This window comes from Prinia subflava, chromosome 8, assembly GCF_021018805.1.
Source record: "Prinia subflava isolate CZ2003 ecotype Zambia chromosome 8, Cam_Psub_1.2, whole genome shotgun sequence".
Classification (NCBI taxonomy): domain Eukaryota; kingdom Metazoa; phylum Chordata; class Aves; order Passeriformes; family Cisticolidae; genus Prinia; species Prinia subflava.
Genome location: NC_086254.1, coordinates 24,671,913 through 24,688,206, shown reverse-complemented (window position 1 = coordinate 24,688,206; position 16,294 = coordinate 24,671,913). Strand labels below are relative to the sequence as shown.

Below are 16,294 nucleotides of genomic sequence, written 5' to 3'. Positions count from 1 at the left end.
CTCACAGAGGAAAACTCATCTCTTACACACCCTGGCCCACTAAGGTTGAAAGGAAAGCTAAACAGCAAAAGGATTGCAAAAACTCCTCCATTCATGTTCTGTGTGGGACAAAAGCTTCTAATTTCTTGGTATGTCAAAGGGAAAAGAATCACTAAAAGCTGTGAGTCAAAAGCCCTCGTGCCAACAGCTCTCCTCGGATTCATTTCTGATCACCTGGTGTTTCATGGGAACAAGAGGCACTGTGTAAACTAAACTAAATATATATATTTGTGCTGACAAATCCATAGTGACAAAATTCATAAGGCTTTTTAAAGATTTGAGGATGTGATTAAAGGGTTTTTCAAGGATAGTTCTTCATTCAAAAGGATATAATTACACTTGAAGGAGTTATCATGTTTGTTCACTGTAGGTACAAAAGCAGCTCTTACAGGACTTGTCTAGACACTTCCACCATGTGTCTTTGTTCTTCTTTTAAAGTATTTTTTAATAAAAGAACTGCATCAGCATCCATTTTTAATCTGAATTTTATAACCTTCTTTTCTCATAAGAGAAGATTCCTTCATTTACTGAACCTGTGTTTTGTCAAATTTTAATTTTTCAGAAATTTGCCAGGAAACATCGTGTAAATCTGAAATAATGTCACCTTTTTCAAAAGAACAGAATCTCTCTATTTAGGATCTTTTTCATTTTCTGATATTATTTCTTCATCTAGAGTAACCCAGCAGTGGCCTTTCAAAAGAAAGCAGTGCAGACCTGCCACACTCATTATCTGTAATCTCAGATGAGCAAATTAAAGAAAACCTATTACAAATGTTAATGTATGCACACCAGTGTTCCAGCTGGCTTGCACCAACACTACAGTCACGCATGGAAGTCAGGAAATTACGTGTGGAAAGGCTAATGAGCAGCATTGTCTGCCCAATTACCGGGTTTGCACATGCAAACAATAATTCTGCAGGTCTGCAGTTGCATCAGGAGCTCAAGGTAACAGCAAAGTAACCCCAAACCACCTCAGCTCTGCTCCAACCCATCCTGTCGTTTTTGAAATGAAACTTTCTCCTGAGGGAGACTGGAGGGACACAGCTCTGCCTCCTGCTGAATTCCCAACCCGTGAGCTGCCCAAAGGATGCTTGTGGGGACTGCAGTGGGAGCCCTGGCTGACTGGGAATTCTGCTTCTTTGCCTCAGGGATTCAGATTTGTTCCTGCTCGACTCCAGGACCATCTGGGCTGCGGAGGAAGGGTGGCTGGTGTTCGACATCACCGCCACCAGTAACCACTGGGTGGTGAACCCCCAGCACAACCTCGGCCTGCAGCTCTCCGTGGAGGGCGTGGATGGTGAGTGTCACACACCAGCAGAAGGCAGGGAGCCTCTGCTTCAGGCACCTCATTCCCAGCCAGGGGAAGCACCAGGAATTCAGCATCCTGTGCTGTGAACACAGCAGGATCTTGATGCAATGCTTTATGCTTGGGCAATCCTCAAGGGTTTAAGTGACGTAAAAACTAAAATAAATCAACCGCCAGCCTTTCTTTGTATCTGCTGTTACATGATCTGTAATCATGAGACAAATACAGACTATTTAAAGAAAAAAATCATACAAAATAAGTGAACAGAGAGCCCTTTTCCCACCCTCCCTGGCCAGGCTGCCTTGCAGGGCTTCTCCAGGGAAGTGTCAGCTGTCCTTTGGCATGTTTGATTTGTGGCTGACAAGGCCCAGCTCTGTCCTTACCAAAGGACCACAAAACCTAAACAAAACAAAAATTAACATAACTTGGATTTAGCAGCAGCACTCAGTAGCTTGGGACAGAATAATCCTGAACATCACCTCTGCATTTCACAGCTGCACCCAGACATCCCTCAACAGCAACAGGGAGAAATATTAAATTTCCCACTGCCACCCTCTCCCTGCCTTTTTTGTAAACAATTGATTTGAATCTACAGAGAAACCTACTAATTGTCTTTTACCAAAAATCAAATTATTGTAAAGCCCAAGATGAAGGACATACGGATGATAATCCAAGTTTTGTATAAACAGCAATAAGCAAAATGTCTCTAAACATTTGTTTCTCTCAGCTGAGGTATATCTGGAACTCTGTCAGCATTTTGTACAAAGCATTTTTATTTTAAGCTAATAACCTTCCAGTGGGAATTTAGTGTTCCTATGGGCTGAGTTTTATGGTTCCTTTTATAGGATCACTTCAAATTATAGGTTGGTGAACTTGAAGAAACCCCTCAAAAGAATGCAGGAAAAGTTAATGCTGAGCGGATTTGGGTTAGAATAATTATATGTAGGACTATTTAATGTAACTTTTACACACAGATATAAAATGAAGTTAGCTGTGCTGAGCTGCTCTTGTCAGAAGCAGCTTTGCCCATTAAGTCCAGGTCTTTGGAGGGTTCATGCCATGCTCAGGAGTGACCCTGACCAGGCAGCAGCTCTGCCCTGTGTTCACACAATCACAGAATCACTGGGTTGGGAGAGATCTCCAAGATCATTGAGTCCAACCCAGCCCCAACACCTCAATTAAACCACGGCACCAGTGCCACATCCAGTCTTTGTTTAAACACATCCAGGGATGGTGACTCCACCACCTCCCCGGGCAGATCATTCCAGTACTTTATCACTCTCTCTGTGAAAAACTTTTTCCCAATATCCAACCTGTATTTCCCTTGGTGCAGCTTGAGGCTGTGTCCTCTCATTCTCTCAGTGCTGCCTGGAGAGAGAGCCCAACCCCACCTGGCTACAACCACCTCTCAGGGAGCTGTAGAGAGAGATAAGGTCACTTCTGAGTCTCTTTTCCTCCAGGCTAAACAACCCCAGCTCCCTCAGTCATTCCTCACATGGAATTGTGTTCCAAGCCCCTCACCAGCCTTGTTGCTCTCCTCAAGACCCTCAACGTCCTTCCTAAAGGTGATTCTGTTATCCTGTCCAGGTCCTTGCAGGGTGCATGCCATGCCCAGGAGTGACTCTGAGCAGGCAGCAGCTCTGCCCTGCATTATCCTGTCCAGGTCCTTGCAGGTTTGATGCCATGTCCAGGGATGACCTTGAGCAGGCAGCAGCTCTGTCCTGTGTTATCCTGTCCAGGTCCTTGCAGGGTGCATGCTATGCCCAGGAGTGACCCTGAGCAGGCAGCAGCTCTGTCCTGTGTTATCCTGTCCAGGTCCTTGCAGGGTGCATGCCATGCCCAGGAGTGACTCTGAGCAGGCAGCAGCTCTGCCCTGCATTATCCTGTCCAGGTCCTTGCAGGGTGCATGCCATGTCCAGGGATGACCTTGAGCAGGCAGCAGCTCTGTCCTGCATTATCCTGTCCAGGTCCTTGCAGGGTGCATGCCATGCCTAGGAGTGACCCTGAGCAGGCAGCAGCTCTGCCCTGCATTATCCTGTCCAGGTCCTTGCAGGCTTGATGCCATGTCCAGGGATGACCTTGAGCAGGCAGCAGCTCTGCCCTGCATTATCCTGTCCAGGTCCTTGCAGGTTTGATGCCATGTCCAGGGATGACCTTGAGCAGGCAGCAGCTCTGTCCTGTGTTATCCTGTCCAGGTCCTTGCAGGGTGCATGCCATGTCCAGGGATGACCTTGAGCAGGCAGCAGCTCTGTCCTGTGTTATCCTGTTCAGGTCCTTGCAGGGTGCATGCCATGCCTAGGAGTGACCCTGAGCAGGCAGCAGCTCTGCCCTGCATTATCCTGTCCAGGTCCTTGCAGGGTGCATGCCATGTCCAGGGATGACCTTGAGCAGGCAGCAGCTCTGTCCTGTGTTATCCTGTTCAGGTCCTTGCAGGGTGCATGCCATGCCCAGGGGTGACCCTGAGCAGGCAGCAGCTCTGCCCTGTGCTCTCCTGGCTGCCGGCAGAGCTGCTGCAGACCCTCTCACCAGCCTGTTGTGCTTGCAGGACAGAGCATCAACCCCAAGCTGGCGGGGCTGATCGGCAGGCACGGCCCCCAGAACAAGCAGCCCTTCACCGTCGCCTTCTTCAAGGCCACCGAGGTGCACCTGCGCAGCATCCGCTCCACGGGCGGCAAGCAGAGGAGCCAGAACAGATCCAAAACACCAAAGAACCAGGAGGCTTTCCGGGTCTCCAACATTGCAGGTACAGCACAGGAGGCTGGCTCTGTGCTTTTGGGTGTGTGTGAGGTTTTTATCCTCTTTTCCTCTTTGTGTTAGAGCTGGGAACTGCGGGAGTCGCGGTTTCACGTTCGGACTCGGTGTTGATTAATTCTTGTCTGTGTTACAGGCTCACGAGTTGTGAGCTCTGAGTAGCAAGGTAGAAAATGGAGGTAAAATGGAGTACCTCTCTATTCTAGAAGGTCTTTTCAAGGACAATCTGTCCAATTGTAAAACGCCACCTAAATTATTTTTACTTTAAACCCAATAACTAACCACTTGAAGTCTGCAATGCAAACTTTACTAACCAACAACAGGAAAACACCCAAACCCAGGAAGAAAAAGGTGAAGAAGAACTTAGACACTGCCCAAAACCCTCCATATTGCTTCACATATACTACTATATACTAAAAATCTTAAATCTAAGTTTTCCACCCTGTGATGTCACACACTTCTATTCAAACTCCACACCCACAACCCCAGTGCTGTCACTCAATTTTGGAAGCCTGTTCCATGACCTCAGGTCAGATGTAGTGCCTGCCTGAGGGTCAGTGCCCCTGAGCACAGAAAGGCTGAAATTTTCAGCTTCCAGAGTTCCAACCAGTGTGGGGTGACGTGGGAATGGTTTCTCCCACATTATCTGTTTTTTGTCCCTTTGGTCCACCCTTGGTTTGAAGCTGTGTGGGGTTAGAGTTGTTCCAAAAATGTCAGGAAGAAAGAATGTTTCCTTGAAGCAATGTAAATTGAGGGATTTCTTGATCCAAATTTGAAAAATACCCCAAGCACCGAAGTGCAGCAGAGGAGCAGCAATGCCTCGCTCCCTGCTGAGGTCTGTGGGAGCTGGGGCAGCCCAGCCTCATGGCCAAACCCATTGTCCCCTCACAGAGAACAGCAGCAGTGACCAGAGACAGGCCTGCAAGAAACACGAGCTCTACGTCAGCTTCAGGGACCTGGGGTGGCAGGTAAGGGCTGCCTGGGCACCTCTTTGATCAAGGGCAGCAGTGGGATCCAGACACTAACTGGGATTTTTGTTTTAAATCCTGAGGGGAAAGATGCTGTATGCTGCCTTTAATGTGCTGAAGTGCTTCTGCTCGGTTGGGAATACAAATATTTAGTGTGAGACTGGCTGGGAGCTCAACACACTCAGGTCCTTTTGGGGAGCTGTGGCCGTGCAGGTCATCTGGCAGTGCTGAAGGCACTCATGGCTCTCTATTTCATCTACCCGGTTTTTGGGACCTGGTTAAAGACATTTTCCTTTCTGAAAACTTGTGTCTGCATTGTGTTGCTGGGTGAAGTGATCCTTGTGGACAGCCAGGACAGTGCTGAATGGATAAACAGCTGAAGCCAGATGTGCAGCCACTCTGTGGGCACATCTGCAATGTGGGATGTGTCCCTCCAGGAAGAGCAGGGACTTTAGAGGCCTTGAAGAGAGCTTTAGAAAGGCCAGGGGGGCAGATTTTTATTTTTCAGGCCACTGTAAATGTCTGTGCATGTATGAATGTTTAGATTTATGTGCTGGTTGGCTTTTTGTTTCACTACATTCTGTCTTTCTCCACAACCTAACGGCTTCAATTTAATCAAGGACTGGATCATCGCTCCGGAGGGCTACGCTGCCTATTACTGTGAAGGAGAATGTGCTTTCCCCCTGAACTCCTACATGAATGCTACAAACCACGCCATTGTACAGACACTGGTAGGTGCACCCTGCCTCCTGGCACAGCCTTACAGCTGGCAGGGGCTGCTCAGAGATAAATTCATGCGCCAAAGGGTCTCCAAGCTGACAGGGGAAGGAAGATCTGCCTCAGCTCTCACAGTGCCTGCAGCATCTGGTGATGGCCCTGAATTAGCAGCTGGGCAGAAATGAGCCTGTCCTTGCTGCAGGCTCTCTCTGGTTGGAAAGGGCCCTGTGACAGGCACTGCAATGGGGTTTAGTCCCACTGCACGGGGAGGAAGGAGCAAGGCTTGAGACCCACTGTCAGCAGCTCTTGGGAAAGCTCTGTAAGGATCCACTCCCTGCTCCCCAAAGGTGGGTTTGGGGTCAGTGAATCCCAAAGTTACACAGCTACTGTCTGAGTGAGGGCTGCCCAGGAGAGAAGAATACAGGGGAGAAGAGGGGAAAAGTAAACCTTAACATTCCTCTATTTTCATTCCCCAGGTTCACTTTATAAACCCAGAGACTGTGCCGAAACCCTGCTGTGCTCCCACACAACTCAATGCCATCTCAGTGCTCTATTTTGATGACAGCTCCAATGTTATCTTAAAAAAATACAGGAACATGGTGGTACGAGCATGTGGCTGCCACTAGACTTGTAGGAAGGAGAAAGAAGAAAGAAAAAAAAGTTATTTGTAAAGAGTGGGTTTGTGTGGCTGTGTGGGGGAGGGGGAAAGGTTGGTGCTCCAGCCATGGGTTTAAAAAAGTCCCAAACCATTTTAGGACCAGGCCTCTGAAAGTTCAGACAATGGAACAGTTTCTGGATCTGAAGAGGCATTTGAACACATTTTGTTTTAGTTTATTACAGACAATGAGCTTGTAAACTGAAACAAGCCAGAGAAACCGTTTAAAACCAAATCTGCTTACAAAATTGGCTCCTACAGTACATACTTTTGCAAATGAGTCTTTCTGGAGATTGCAAACTCACCAGTGTTGATTGTGAGTAAAGCAGTAGTAATCTATCCAAGGTGAGACTGTGCTGTGACTAATAAGTGTGTGTAGTTCCTGTAACACGGTTTGCAATAAAATAAGTGAACAAAATATACCTGGAGTGAACAGGTATTTTGTTAGAGAATTATTGCTTCCATCCCTCTGCTTCAATTTCATAAGCAAAACCAAGGATGAATTACATGCAAATTCCAGTTTTAAACTACAGTAGCAAAACCTGGATGTGGATTGACAGAAATTCAAAGGACAGATTAGGCTAAGAAAAAAAAAATCAATTAGCAAGGAAAAGAATTGAAGAAAAGTGCATCAAAGAATGAGAATTTTGGGGTGTATTTTTTCCTATCAACAAGGAAAGAAATCTCCTCTTGCAGCCAGAAAGTATTTCAGTTTGCTATGAACTTGAAACAGGAGAGCAGCAAAATGCTGAGAAGCAGGGATCAAACGTGATGTTTAGCTGAGGTCTAAGCAGTCACAGAGCTAAAGATCCTGCTGCTGTGTGGAAAATGTGGAAAATGGCATTGACTTCCACTGAACCAGCCCAGCACTGCTCCCAGAGCGTGGACACCCAAGTGCAGGAGGTGCTGTGAGCTGGGATGCACACCCAGCCCACACAGGCTGGGAACAAGCTAGGAAAGGAAACCTTCCCTCCTGGGGCCAGTGCTTCTGATAAACCCCCTGCTCTCTTGGCTGCCCCTCAAAAAACCCCAAAACCATCCCCTCCCGGGGCCACCAAGAAGCTGGAACCTGAAGCAAGAAAACGTCCCCTCAAGGCTTTTCTTCTTCCTTCTTTTAAAGTCACAGGTTACACAAACATCACACTTAAGTAATTAAGGCTCAGTTAAAGTTTTTGCAAAGAATACACAGTTGCAGTAACCCAGCACAAACCAATCCCCCACTTTGGCAAGCACCACAGCAGATTGGCATAAATTTCTCCAGGGAGATAAAAAGAAAATAATGCCCAATAAAAGATCATGTCCAGCACATCCAGCTTTAAATCTCCAAACTTCACAAAGCTAAACCTCCAACAGATGGGTCCAGGACATCCTGAATGCCGTGGGTCTCTGCTCAGTGAGCAGAGGGGGCCATGCAGCCACAGTGGGGACTTGGCTCCACCTCTTGCCTTAGAGGAGAGTTAGAGAAAGAAGATAAATGAAATTCTGGACTTCACTCGCTGCTCTTCTCCCTTTAAGTCACAGATCAAATCCAGACCAGATGCCTCACTTTGAAAAGAATAAGCAAAGGAAGAAAAAAAAAACCCTTACTGTCTATGAAATAAATTGGAAACTCCTTTCTGATGGCCTAATTCTCATCTCATTTAAGTCAATTGGTGTTTTCCCAGCAATTTTCTCAGTAGCAGGATGAGGCTGATGGGAAAGGGGAAATCTATCCGTGACACTGGTAGAGTTTGGACAGGGGCCTTGGTGAGCAGCTGCCACATTGCCAGATGTGCCTGGCACCCCAACATCTGCAGGAGCAGCCTGGCACTGCACAGGCTCCAGCAAACCTCCCCACGGGGAGACCTTGGGCAAACACAGCCAGCCATGGCAGGACAGCAGCTGAAGCCAAAATCCCTCCTCTGCTGGAGCCTGAGACAGCACATCCACCATCAACCCCAAATCTGCACCCCTGGTTCAGAGTGAGGGATGAAATCACACAGACAGCAGGAGCATCTTCTGACATTGTATACCCACATCCACCAGTGCCTCTGTAAAGCTCCTGAAGGAAGGGAAGGTGCTGCCTAGAAAGCTAAAAGCCAATCATGCCTGAACTTCCACTGTTTAGTAGCCAAGGATTATTTTTCTCTTGCGGGTGTTTCAGTGTTGGTGGTCACTGCCTTGGTGTATTGCATTTTTAACTTGGACCACGGTGTCTTGCTGTATAGGATTCATATATTAAATATTATGTGGGGATTGTTTCTGGGTTTGGTTTCTTGTTGTTGTTTTTAAGCATAAAAACAGGACTTCTGTTGCTAGGCTCAACATCAGCTTCACTGTTTGTACATTTTTATGTAAATAGTTGTCACAAGCGGAAGAAGAATTATTTATTTCCATCTCTGAATTCCTTTTCAATCACATGCAGGAAAAATGATTCTGGGTTCCTAAACACATTTGTTTCCTTATTTAAGAAGATATTTATTAACAGTTGGCAAAAATGCATACACATTTCTGGTTCTTTTCATAGAGCAGTTGTCAGAAGCCTTTTTGTACAAACCAGTAAAATAAATCATTGCAACTTTACAAAAGATATCCCGATGACATTGTGTATCTGTGTGGTTATTCTCCTTTTATTCAAAGAACCCTTTTGGCTGGGCAATGTCTCATCCTGAGCCTCTGTTTTCATGCAGTTCAGTCTCTATGTACGGGCAAAACTGTCACATGTCATTATTTGGTGCAGCTCCTTCGGTCCAAGTACAACAGGGAGGGAAGAATAGCAAAAATATGGATGTGTTTTGCAGTCTGTGCTGCAAAGATCCGTGATTGAATTATAGTGCAGCTGTCAGCAGCTGTTTCAAAGAGGCAGGGGGTAAATTAGTTCTGTTTACTGCTAACATAGTTCAGAGATTTAGTCATCCCAATAAAATTATAGAGGCACAAGAAAGGAAGAAAGAAACTCCAAAGGAACATCAGCCAAGAAGCTGACATTTTCTAATTTAGATTGTTTTAGCATATTTGAGAGATGCTGCTGGCATGAGGTTTCCTACTGTGGATACCACACTGCATTGCTAGGGAGGCAGCTGAAAAAAAATAATGGTCTGAATCCCTCTATTAACTGAGCATTGTCTTTGGGGCACAACAGCAATTTTGGGGTTCTTGTTTACTTCGAACTGTGAGCAGAGTTGTGCCAGTTTACGTAGATATATTTGCTGGGCCAGAGGATTAAATCATCAGCATTTGGGAGTTAATCTGCCTTTTTCCTCAAGCAATTAGAAATTTGTAAGTAAGTTTGCTTTGTGCACTGCTCTGAGTCCAGTAAAGCATCAGTGGAAAGACTTTTATTGTCTTTTATTGATGTAAAACGAGATCTACTCAGCTTCGGTAGGCCTGGGCTAAATTTAGAAGGAGGGTCCTCTGGTATTTCTCATTATGGTCCCAATTCTCTTCATTTAGGTGTAAGGCAGGGGTGGTGCCAGCAAGGGGAGAAAGAAAAAAATAATTATTTTAGCTTTGCAGGGCCAGTCCTGCAGCCAGCAGCAGCTTTACTACGACTTCAACACATCCAGCCTTATATCATGAAATATCTGCTGGTTTCCAGCTCTGCCACAAATACACACAAGTTGCTGGATGGGCTTTGGAGCAGCTTTCCCAGCCTGGGAGCCAAAACTCCGTTCCCAAGCTGGCTGCAGCCTCCCCTTGGTCTGCAGCACCCCTGTGGCTTTGTCTCCTCTTCTACTGTTCTGGAAGAGGAATCCTCGACAGGAATACATACACTGCCATAAACCCCTGGTGAACCAGCCTCCAAACAGCTAGATTTATCTGAGTAAATTTTAAAGCACATTTAGGGCATTTTATAGAACAGTTATTTTAACTTCCTTTCAGGCCAAACTTTGAGGATGTTATGTTTGCTTAATTGAGCTGTTTCAGATCTGTTCCAGTGCTGGCAATGAGAATCTTTTGTCCTCCTGCAGGAAACTGCCTCTGTTGCTGCCAGTGTTCATATGGTACAAAATAATGGTTTAAATAAGCCTTAGTGCAATTTAAAAATCCTGATTGTTATGGGAGTGCCAGCTGTAAAGCCTAAACCCAGAGAGGGACAGCAGAGCTTGCACAAGCACAGCTCAGGGCATGGCCAGGGGCTGCAGGATTCCCTCTGCTGCTGGATTCAGTCCCTCAGCTCTGCCTGCAATGGGAACAGAATCTTCTGGATAAAAATCCCCAAAGTCTCATCTTTTGGGTTCAGAATTCACATCCTCTGTGTGCTTCCATCCAAATACCCTGCTTGCTGACTCCCACTGCTGCCACAAACACATTATTCTCTGTACTCAACCTTCCTTCAGAGAGAAATTCTGCCCAATTAAGCTAAAAGGAGCCAGTTTGAAGTTTTTATTTATCAGGTAATGATTGACAAGACCTGGAGGCAAAAACTAGGAGCACTTTATACTACAGTCATTCATTACCCGAGTACAAAAGCAACACAAATGGCTTATTATGGCCACTTTGAGTTACTCTGTTTTAAATAAAAATATCAATTCCCTTTTTCTGCTTAATTCTGTGGAATTTGTACCCCTAAATCAGCAGCTGAGAAACACCAGAAGTTTAGGATAACAGGTTTAATACACTGATTTGTTTCCTGGCTGGTTTTCCAGGGTCCATTTACCAGGCAATAGGAAGAGATCTTTTAATTTTAATATTTTGGAAGATGTTTCTTGGTACTGTGAGGCTTACCAATTTGGGATAAATCTGTTGTTTCCTCCAACAGAATCCTCATTTATGAATTAATTCCATAAATGAAGATGGCACCATCTTAAACCAGCTTAAGTTTGGCTTTGTATTTAAAAGGAAAACCGGACAAGCCACAGACAGATTCACCAGCTTCACAAATTTTTCCCCCAGTGAAAGGTACTGGGGAATATTGAGGAAAAAAAGGGAGTTCAGCCTTAGCCCACAGACCCTTAGAAAGACAACTCTGCACTTGACCAGCTTTTGCAGGCATGGTTTAGCATTTAACCATCTGCAGGCTCAAGCTCTACATGGCTTGAATTAACCTCACCTCAAAGAACTGCCTTGCTTGTCTGCAATAAAACCCAGTCCCAGGCCAGGCAGCAGCAATTTGGGGAATGGGGCATTTGTGTCTGGGGCTGGGGAGGAAGGGGTGAGTGTCTGCATCCACTGCAGCCCCCTGCCCGTAATTAAAACCATAATTAAAACCACGCTCAGACCCTTTCCCTGGAGCTGAAGTGACTCCTGAGTGAGCCCCTCTGTGCTGCTGATAACCTGGGCCTGATGGGTTTATTTTAGGAAGCTCTCAAGAAGAGAGGAGGGGATGCCAGGGGCTCGGTGGGTCTGCTGTGCTTTAGTGTGTCAGCACCCGGGGCTCCAGCCCAGGACGTTGGGGCTGTGCTGAATTTCCAGAGCAGCACTGCACGTTTGGGATGTCACTGAGGTGGTGGAGTGCAAAAAGGGCCACAGGGGCTTTTTTAACCTTCCCTTCCATTGCATGGTCTCTCCACTAAGGCCCAGAGTGGGCAACAGCCCCAGCAGTGGCCAGACACTGATGGTGACACCAGCAGAGTGACTTTTTGGACTTGCCTAAAGGAGGAGAACAGTTGCAGGCTGCTGGATTTATTCCCATGTATTTGTGCTGCTGTGTCAGGTGCTTCATATAAAATACATGGAAGCAGAGACATTGAGTGTCTGGATTCAGTTTTGAAGGATCAGAGCTCAAAGATATCATTCCTCAGGTCCCAACGATTGAAGCCATTTTGTTCAGTGTTTAGAACAAGCTGTAGACAAGAGCAGAGCAGTCGGTGGCTCCACATCTCTGCCTCAGACAGAAGCACTACTCAGACTCTTTAAAAACAGAGATTTGGGCAATTGCTTAATGAGAATAGATTCATTATTTTAGCTTCTGTCTTAGGCTACATGCTAAGCTCACAAGAAAGGAGAGCAACCCAACATATCAACTAATCCAAAACTGACTGAGGAGTTCTGCTTCTTGTTTATACACCTCTCACAGTGATCTACTGCCACTGCTGACCTATTTTTGGCTCCTGAAGTGAGAAATCAGCTCTTAAATCCATCGAAATGAATTGTTCTTCCTTAACAGGGAATGACCCGGCTGAACTGCAATTTTAGGGGTTGGTTAATTGCTCCAAAGACGGATTTTGTGACACCTCAGGGCTAATCTTTAGAGGAAACAGCAAACAGAGGTAGGGCCAGGCCTTTGTGGGAAGAAAGAGTTCAGCTACTGCCTTTGCAATTGTACAACCAAGCTCTGAAATCCACCTTGCAGGGCTCCCCTGGAAATCCAGCCAGCAGTTTTGGGGAGAAGGAACACAAAGCTCACAGAGATTGAGCCACCATCAACTTGGAGCAACTTTAACCAGGAGATCTTTTCCCTAACACCAAGGCAGATTTTTTTTCTTCTAAATCAGAAAAATGCACAAGTGATTCCAAGTTCAGCCCATCAGTTGTTTTGGTTTCACATGACTACTGAGAAATCAACTGTAAAAGCTGGTGCAGTTATACACACACATAGCATGCACAGAATGTGAACTGTAAATACTGGCAGGGAGTCTGGTTAAGAAGCTCAGTTAATGTGGTGTCAGAAGAGCCCTTGGAACCCCCATTTCCAGAGACTTGTAGTGCAGGCGGTGGGGAGGGAATAAATCTGATTTTGCTGGAGCTTTGCCTACAACTTCCCAGCCATAAAGCCTTTATTTATGGCTGTTACACAGCATGAAGGATTCAATTTGTGCTTTGTTATGAATTTCAGTGGATCATGTAACTGTTTATTTCCAGATATTTTAAAAAAAGTTGGTATTTTTGGTTTACAGGAAAAAGAAAACCCAAGCTCCTCACAGTCTACATTAGTGGGGCCGTGCTTAGACCACACTTGATAGAGACAGGGGGTCCCAAAGCCCTGAAATTTCCTCCTTGGTCAGGAATGGCAGCAGCCCCCTCAAGGCACTTCTTCATGGGAGTAGGTGGAAAAGCACAACCAATTCAAGGCACAAACTGGATCAGCTCTTCACAGCTTTGAGAGATTTCCTGCTTCTGGTAGCAGCTGAGAACAAGATGCTCAATAAGGAAAAATCACAGCCAAGGGGAGACGTGTGTCTCCAGTGACTCACTGCACTTTGCAGTGGAGTCCCAATGACAGTCCTATTAACTAACATTTGCTAAGCGTTCCCTCTTCAAAGAGGTTTTATTGATGTCAGTTTGAGAGGAAAATATTTGTATTTCGCATTTATTTATTTCATGTTTCTCATCCGCCTCAAGATCAAGCCTTGAGAAACCTGGTTTTTTTTGGTGCAAGAGGTAACAGCCTCAAGTTAAAAAGAGATGGAGGCTCCTTCCTGGGAGCTGTGGGAGATTGACAGCAAATTAAGCCCACGGGTCAAATATGTTCTCCAGATGGGAACGACAGGCCTTGAGGAAGCAGATCTGGTTTTCTGCTGCAGCACCTCTCAGAAAATGAAAAGAAAAACCTCTCTGCTGCACTGCAGGATGTGGAGTGGCTTTGGCTTCATTTCCAGACCATGTGTCAGACACAGCCTGGTGTCCCCTCAAGTGTCCTCCTTGCCTTTATCAGCAGAGGTAGAAGAACAGGGATGCACCAAGTCTGTGATTCACCTGCCTGCTCTTGAAATATTCTCAGCAAATGGAGAGGTGGGACAGATCCCAAGGATTGTCACCATCCAGGTCAGACCTCGCATACCAGAAACTGCATTTATTTCTCCTACAGCTTAAAAAGCAAATTATTTGGGGTGGTTTATTGCCAGTATGAGAAGAGTGACCTCAGGGGCTTGTTCTAGGTTCAGGATCCCCCAGTTTTGTGAGGCCCTGGTTGAAAATACACAGGTTAATTGGACAGAGGCATGGCAAACCTTCCCAGCTCTATTCCCTGCCTCTGAAGGGAGTGTAAATGAACAACATGCCAGAGGTCACACACACATTTCCAGAGAAGTTTACATTTAATCAACATCTGTCCCTCCCACCCAGCACACATGAGGATCTTCTGGGAAAAATAACAATTAATCAGTTCACAAAAATATTGAGCTACAGCTCTTCCCAGTCAAATTAAAGACCTTTTCCGTGCAGCAACAGCTGATAAACACTGTGCCCTGTACTTTAGGTCCTCGTTCCTGGTGTCTGCCTTAATTGCTGCTTCCCATTTGCTTTGGCCCCTTCTCAAAGGAGGCAGAACATCTAATTGCACACGGAGGGAGATGTCTGCCTCTGATCTGTCTGAGCAGTTTCTCCCTCAAGTAATTTAAAAGTGTCTCTGTTGCTCTAAACCAGTAAATGGGAGCAGCTCTGGGATTCAGCCATCTTCCCCAAACTAAAGGATTTTCCCTGTTCAGTAGGATGTTGTCACATCTGGCTGCCAAAACTGCTTATTGTGCTGTGAGTTGTCAGCCAAAGTGAAGCTCCTCTGCTGCCTGAAGTTGTGTTTGTTGAGGCCCCCTCATCTCTGAGAGGAAATTGCCATATCCCCCTCCCCACTCCATTTTCTTCTGCCATTTACTCAACTGCATTTCCAGCAGCAGCAACGTCAGAAAGTTTGTGGCGATGGGACTGGAATTCCTCAGCGGAGTTTAACACATCTAGAACACCAGATATCTACTGAGCTATGTATAGAGATAGGGCTACATCTCTGAAGAATTAAAAGAAAAGGCTTATACTTCTGAAAGCCACGAGGCCACAAAGAGAGATTATATGAATTACTGTCATTACCAAAATTGCTGGTTAAAGAAGAACTTCTAAGCACCCTGCATGGCTCTAGCAGTTTGACTATAGGAACCACTGTAATTACAAAGTATTTCAAATCATGCCAGTACAAACACAATCTGGAAATGGAAAACACCGTGCTAGTCACTGCATCTGGAAATTAATGGTTGGCATGGAAGTGCATGGAACTGGTTACTCATGCTGAGCAGCGGGCACGGTGAAGTCATGTCCACCACCACTCCTGACTACCTTTGACTACAGGCAAAGGTTATTTCCAGTCTCACCCACACTTCTGGCAGCCCCCAGCTCCGAGGGCTGCTGTCACAAAGGGCTGGCATCGCTGACAGGGGACTGAGCTGTCAGCTCAGGGGTCAAGAAATGTGTGACACACAAAGGCCAAAGGGCTGCACAAACCACATCACCCTCTCTCTCAAGATGAAATCAACATTTAAGTCAAGTAATGCAGAAAGAAGCATTTTAGTGAGCCTATTTGGAATAATAAATGTTAGGAACTTCTTACTAAAAACCTGTGAGACAGGAGTTTGTAACCAAGAAATTTCCACTAGAGAGGGGGGAAAACCAACCCAAAAAAAAAAAAAAAAAAAAAAAAAAAAAGTCTTTACAGCAACCTCCAGGTTCAGCTCACACATTTCACTGGCAAGAACAGCTTCTCCCCCCAGCCTGTGCACAAGGAAGGAGTTGTGGGTGGACAGCAGAGAAGGACAAAGCAGAGGCTCATCCATTTCCATCCCACCTGAGCCCTGCACACAGCAGACAGGTCCCTTCCCCAACACCCTGTCCCAGCTGCAGGTGGGACCTGGCCTGCTGCACACCATCCTGGGGACTGATCTCCAAACACCATCAGCCTGCAGAGTGCCTGCCCTTATCTGCTGCAGAGCAGCTGTTGGAGGCTTCTGTCTGCCAGATCAAAGCAGAGCTTGTTCCAGTCAGGTTACTCAGAGCTGGGCTCAGCCTGCTCTGGGATGGAGCTCAGCCCTACCCAGGGCTGCAGAGCAGCAGGATCGCTCCAGCCAGGGCTGCAGCTGAGCTCTGCTGTCCTGAGGGCAAGGGCAAACCAGCTTCCAAAGGCAGAGCCTCTCCTCATTCTGTGTCTCTGCACCCCTGGTTCCAAGCAATGCTTTT

The 16,294-nt window shown here is 46.2% G+C and overlaps 1 protein-coding gene across 1 annotated transcript in view; it reads left to right on the top strand.

Moving 5' to 3' along the window:
• The window catches only part of BMP7 (bone morphogenetic protein 7), a 39,382-nt gene extending 32,524 nt beyond the window's left edge, over nucleotides 1-6,858 (top strand). Inside the window, exons 3-7 of the mRNA XM_063404217.1 lie at nucleotides 1,188-1,336; nucleotides 3,891-4,088; nucleotides 4,988-5,064; nucleotides 5,685-5,795; nucleotides 6,258-6,858. Of these exons, the coding sequence (XP_063260287.1) occupies nucleotides 1,188-1,336; nucleotides 3,891-4,088; nucleotides 4,988-5,064; nucleotides 5,685-5,795; nucleotides 6,258-6,407 (685 nt within the window). The 3' untranslated portion in view covers nucleotides 6,408-6,858. The remainder of the gene's footprint in view (nucleotides 1-1,187; nucleotides 1,337-3,890; nucleotides 4,089-4,987; nucleotides 5,065-5,684; nucleotides 5,796-6,257) is intronic.
• The last annotated feature ends 9,436 nt before the right edge of the window (nucleotides 6,859-16,294 follow it).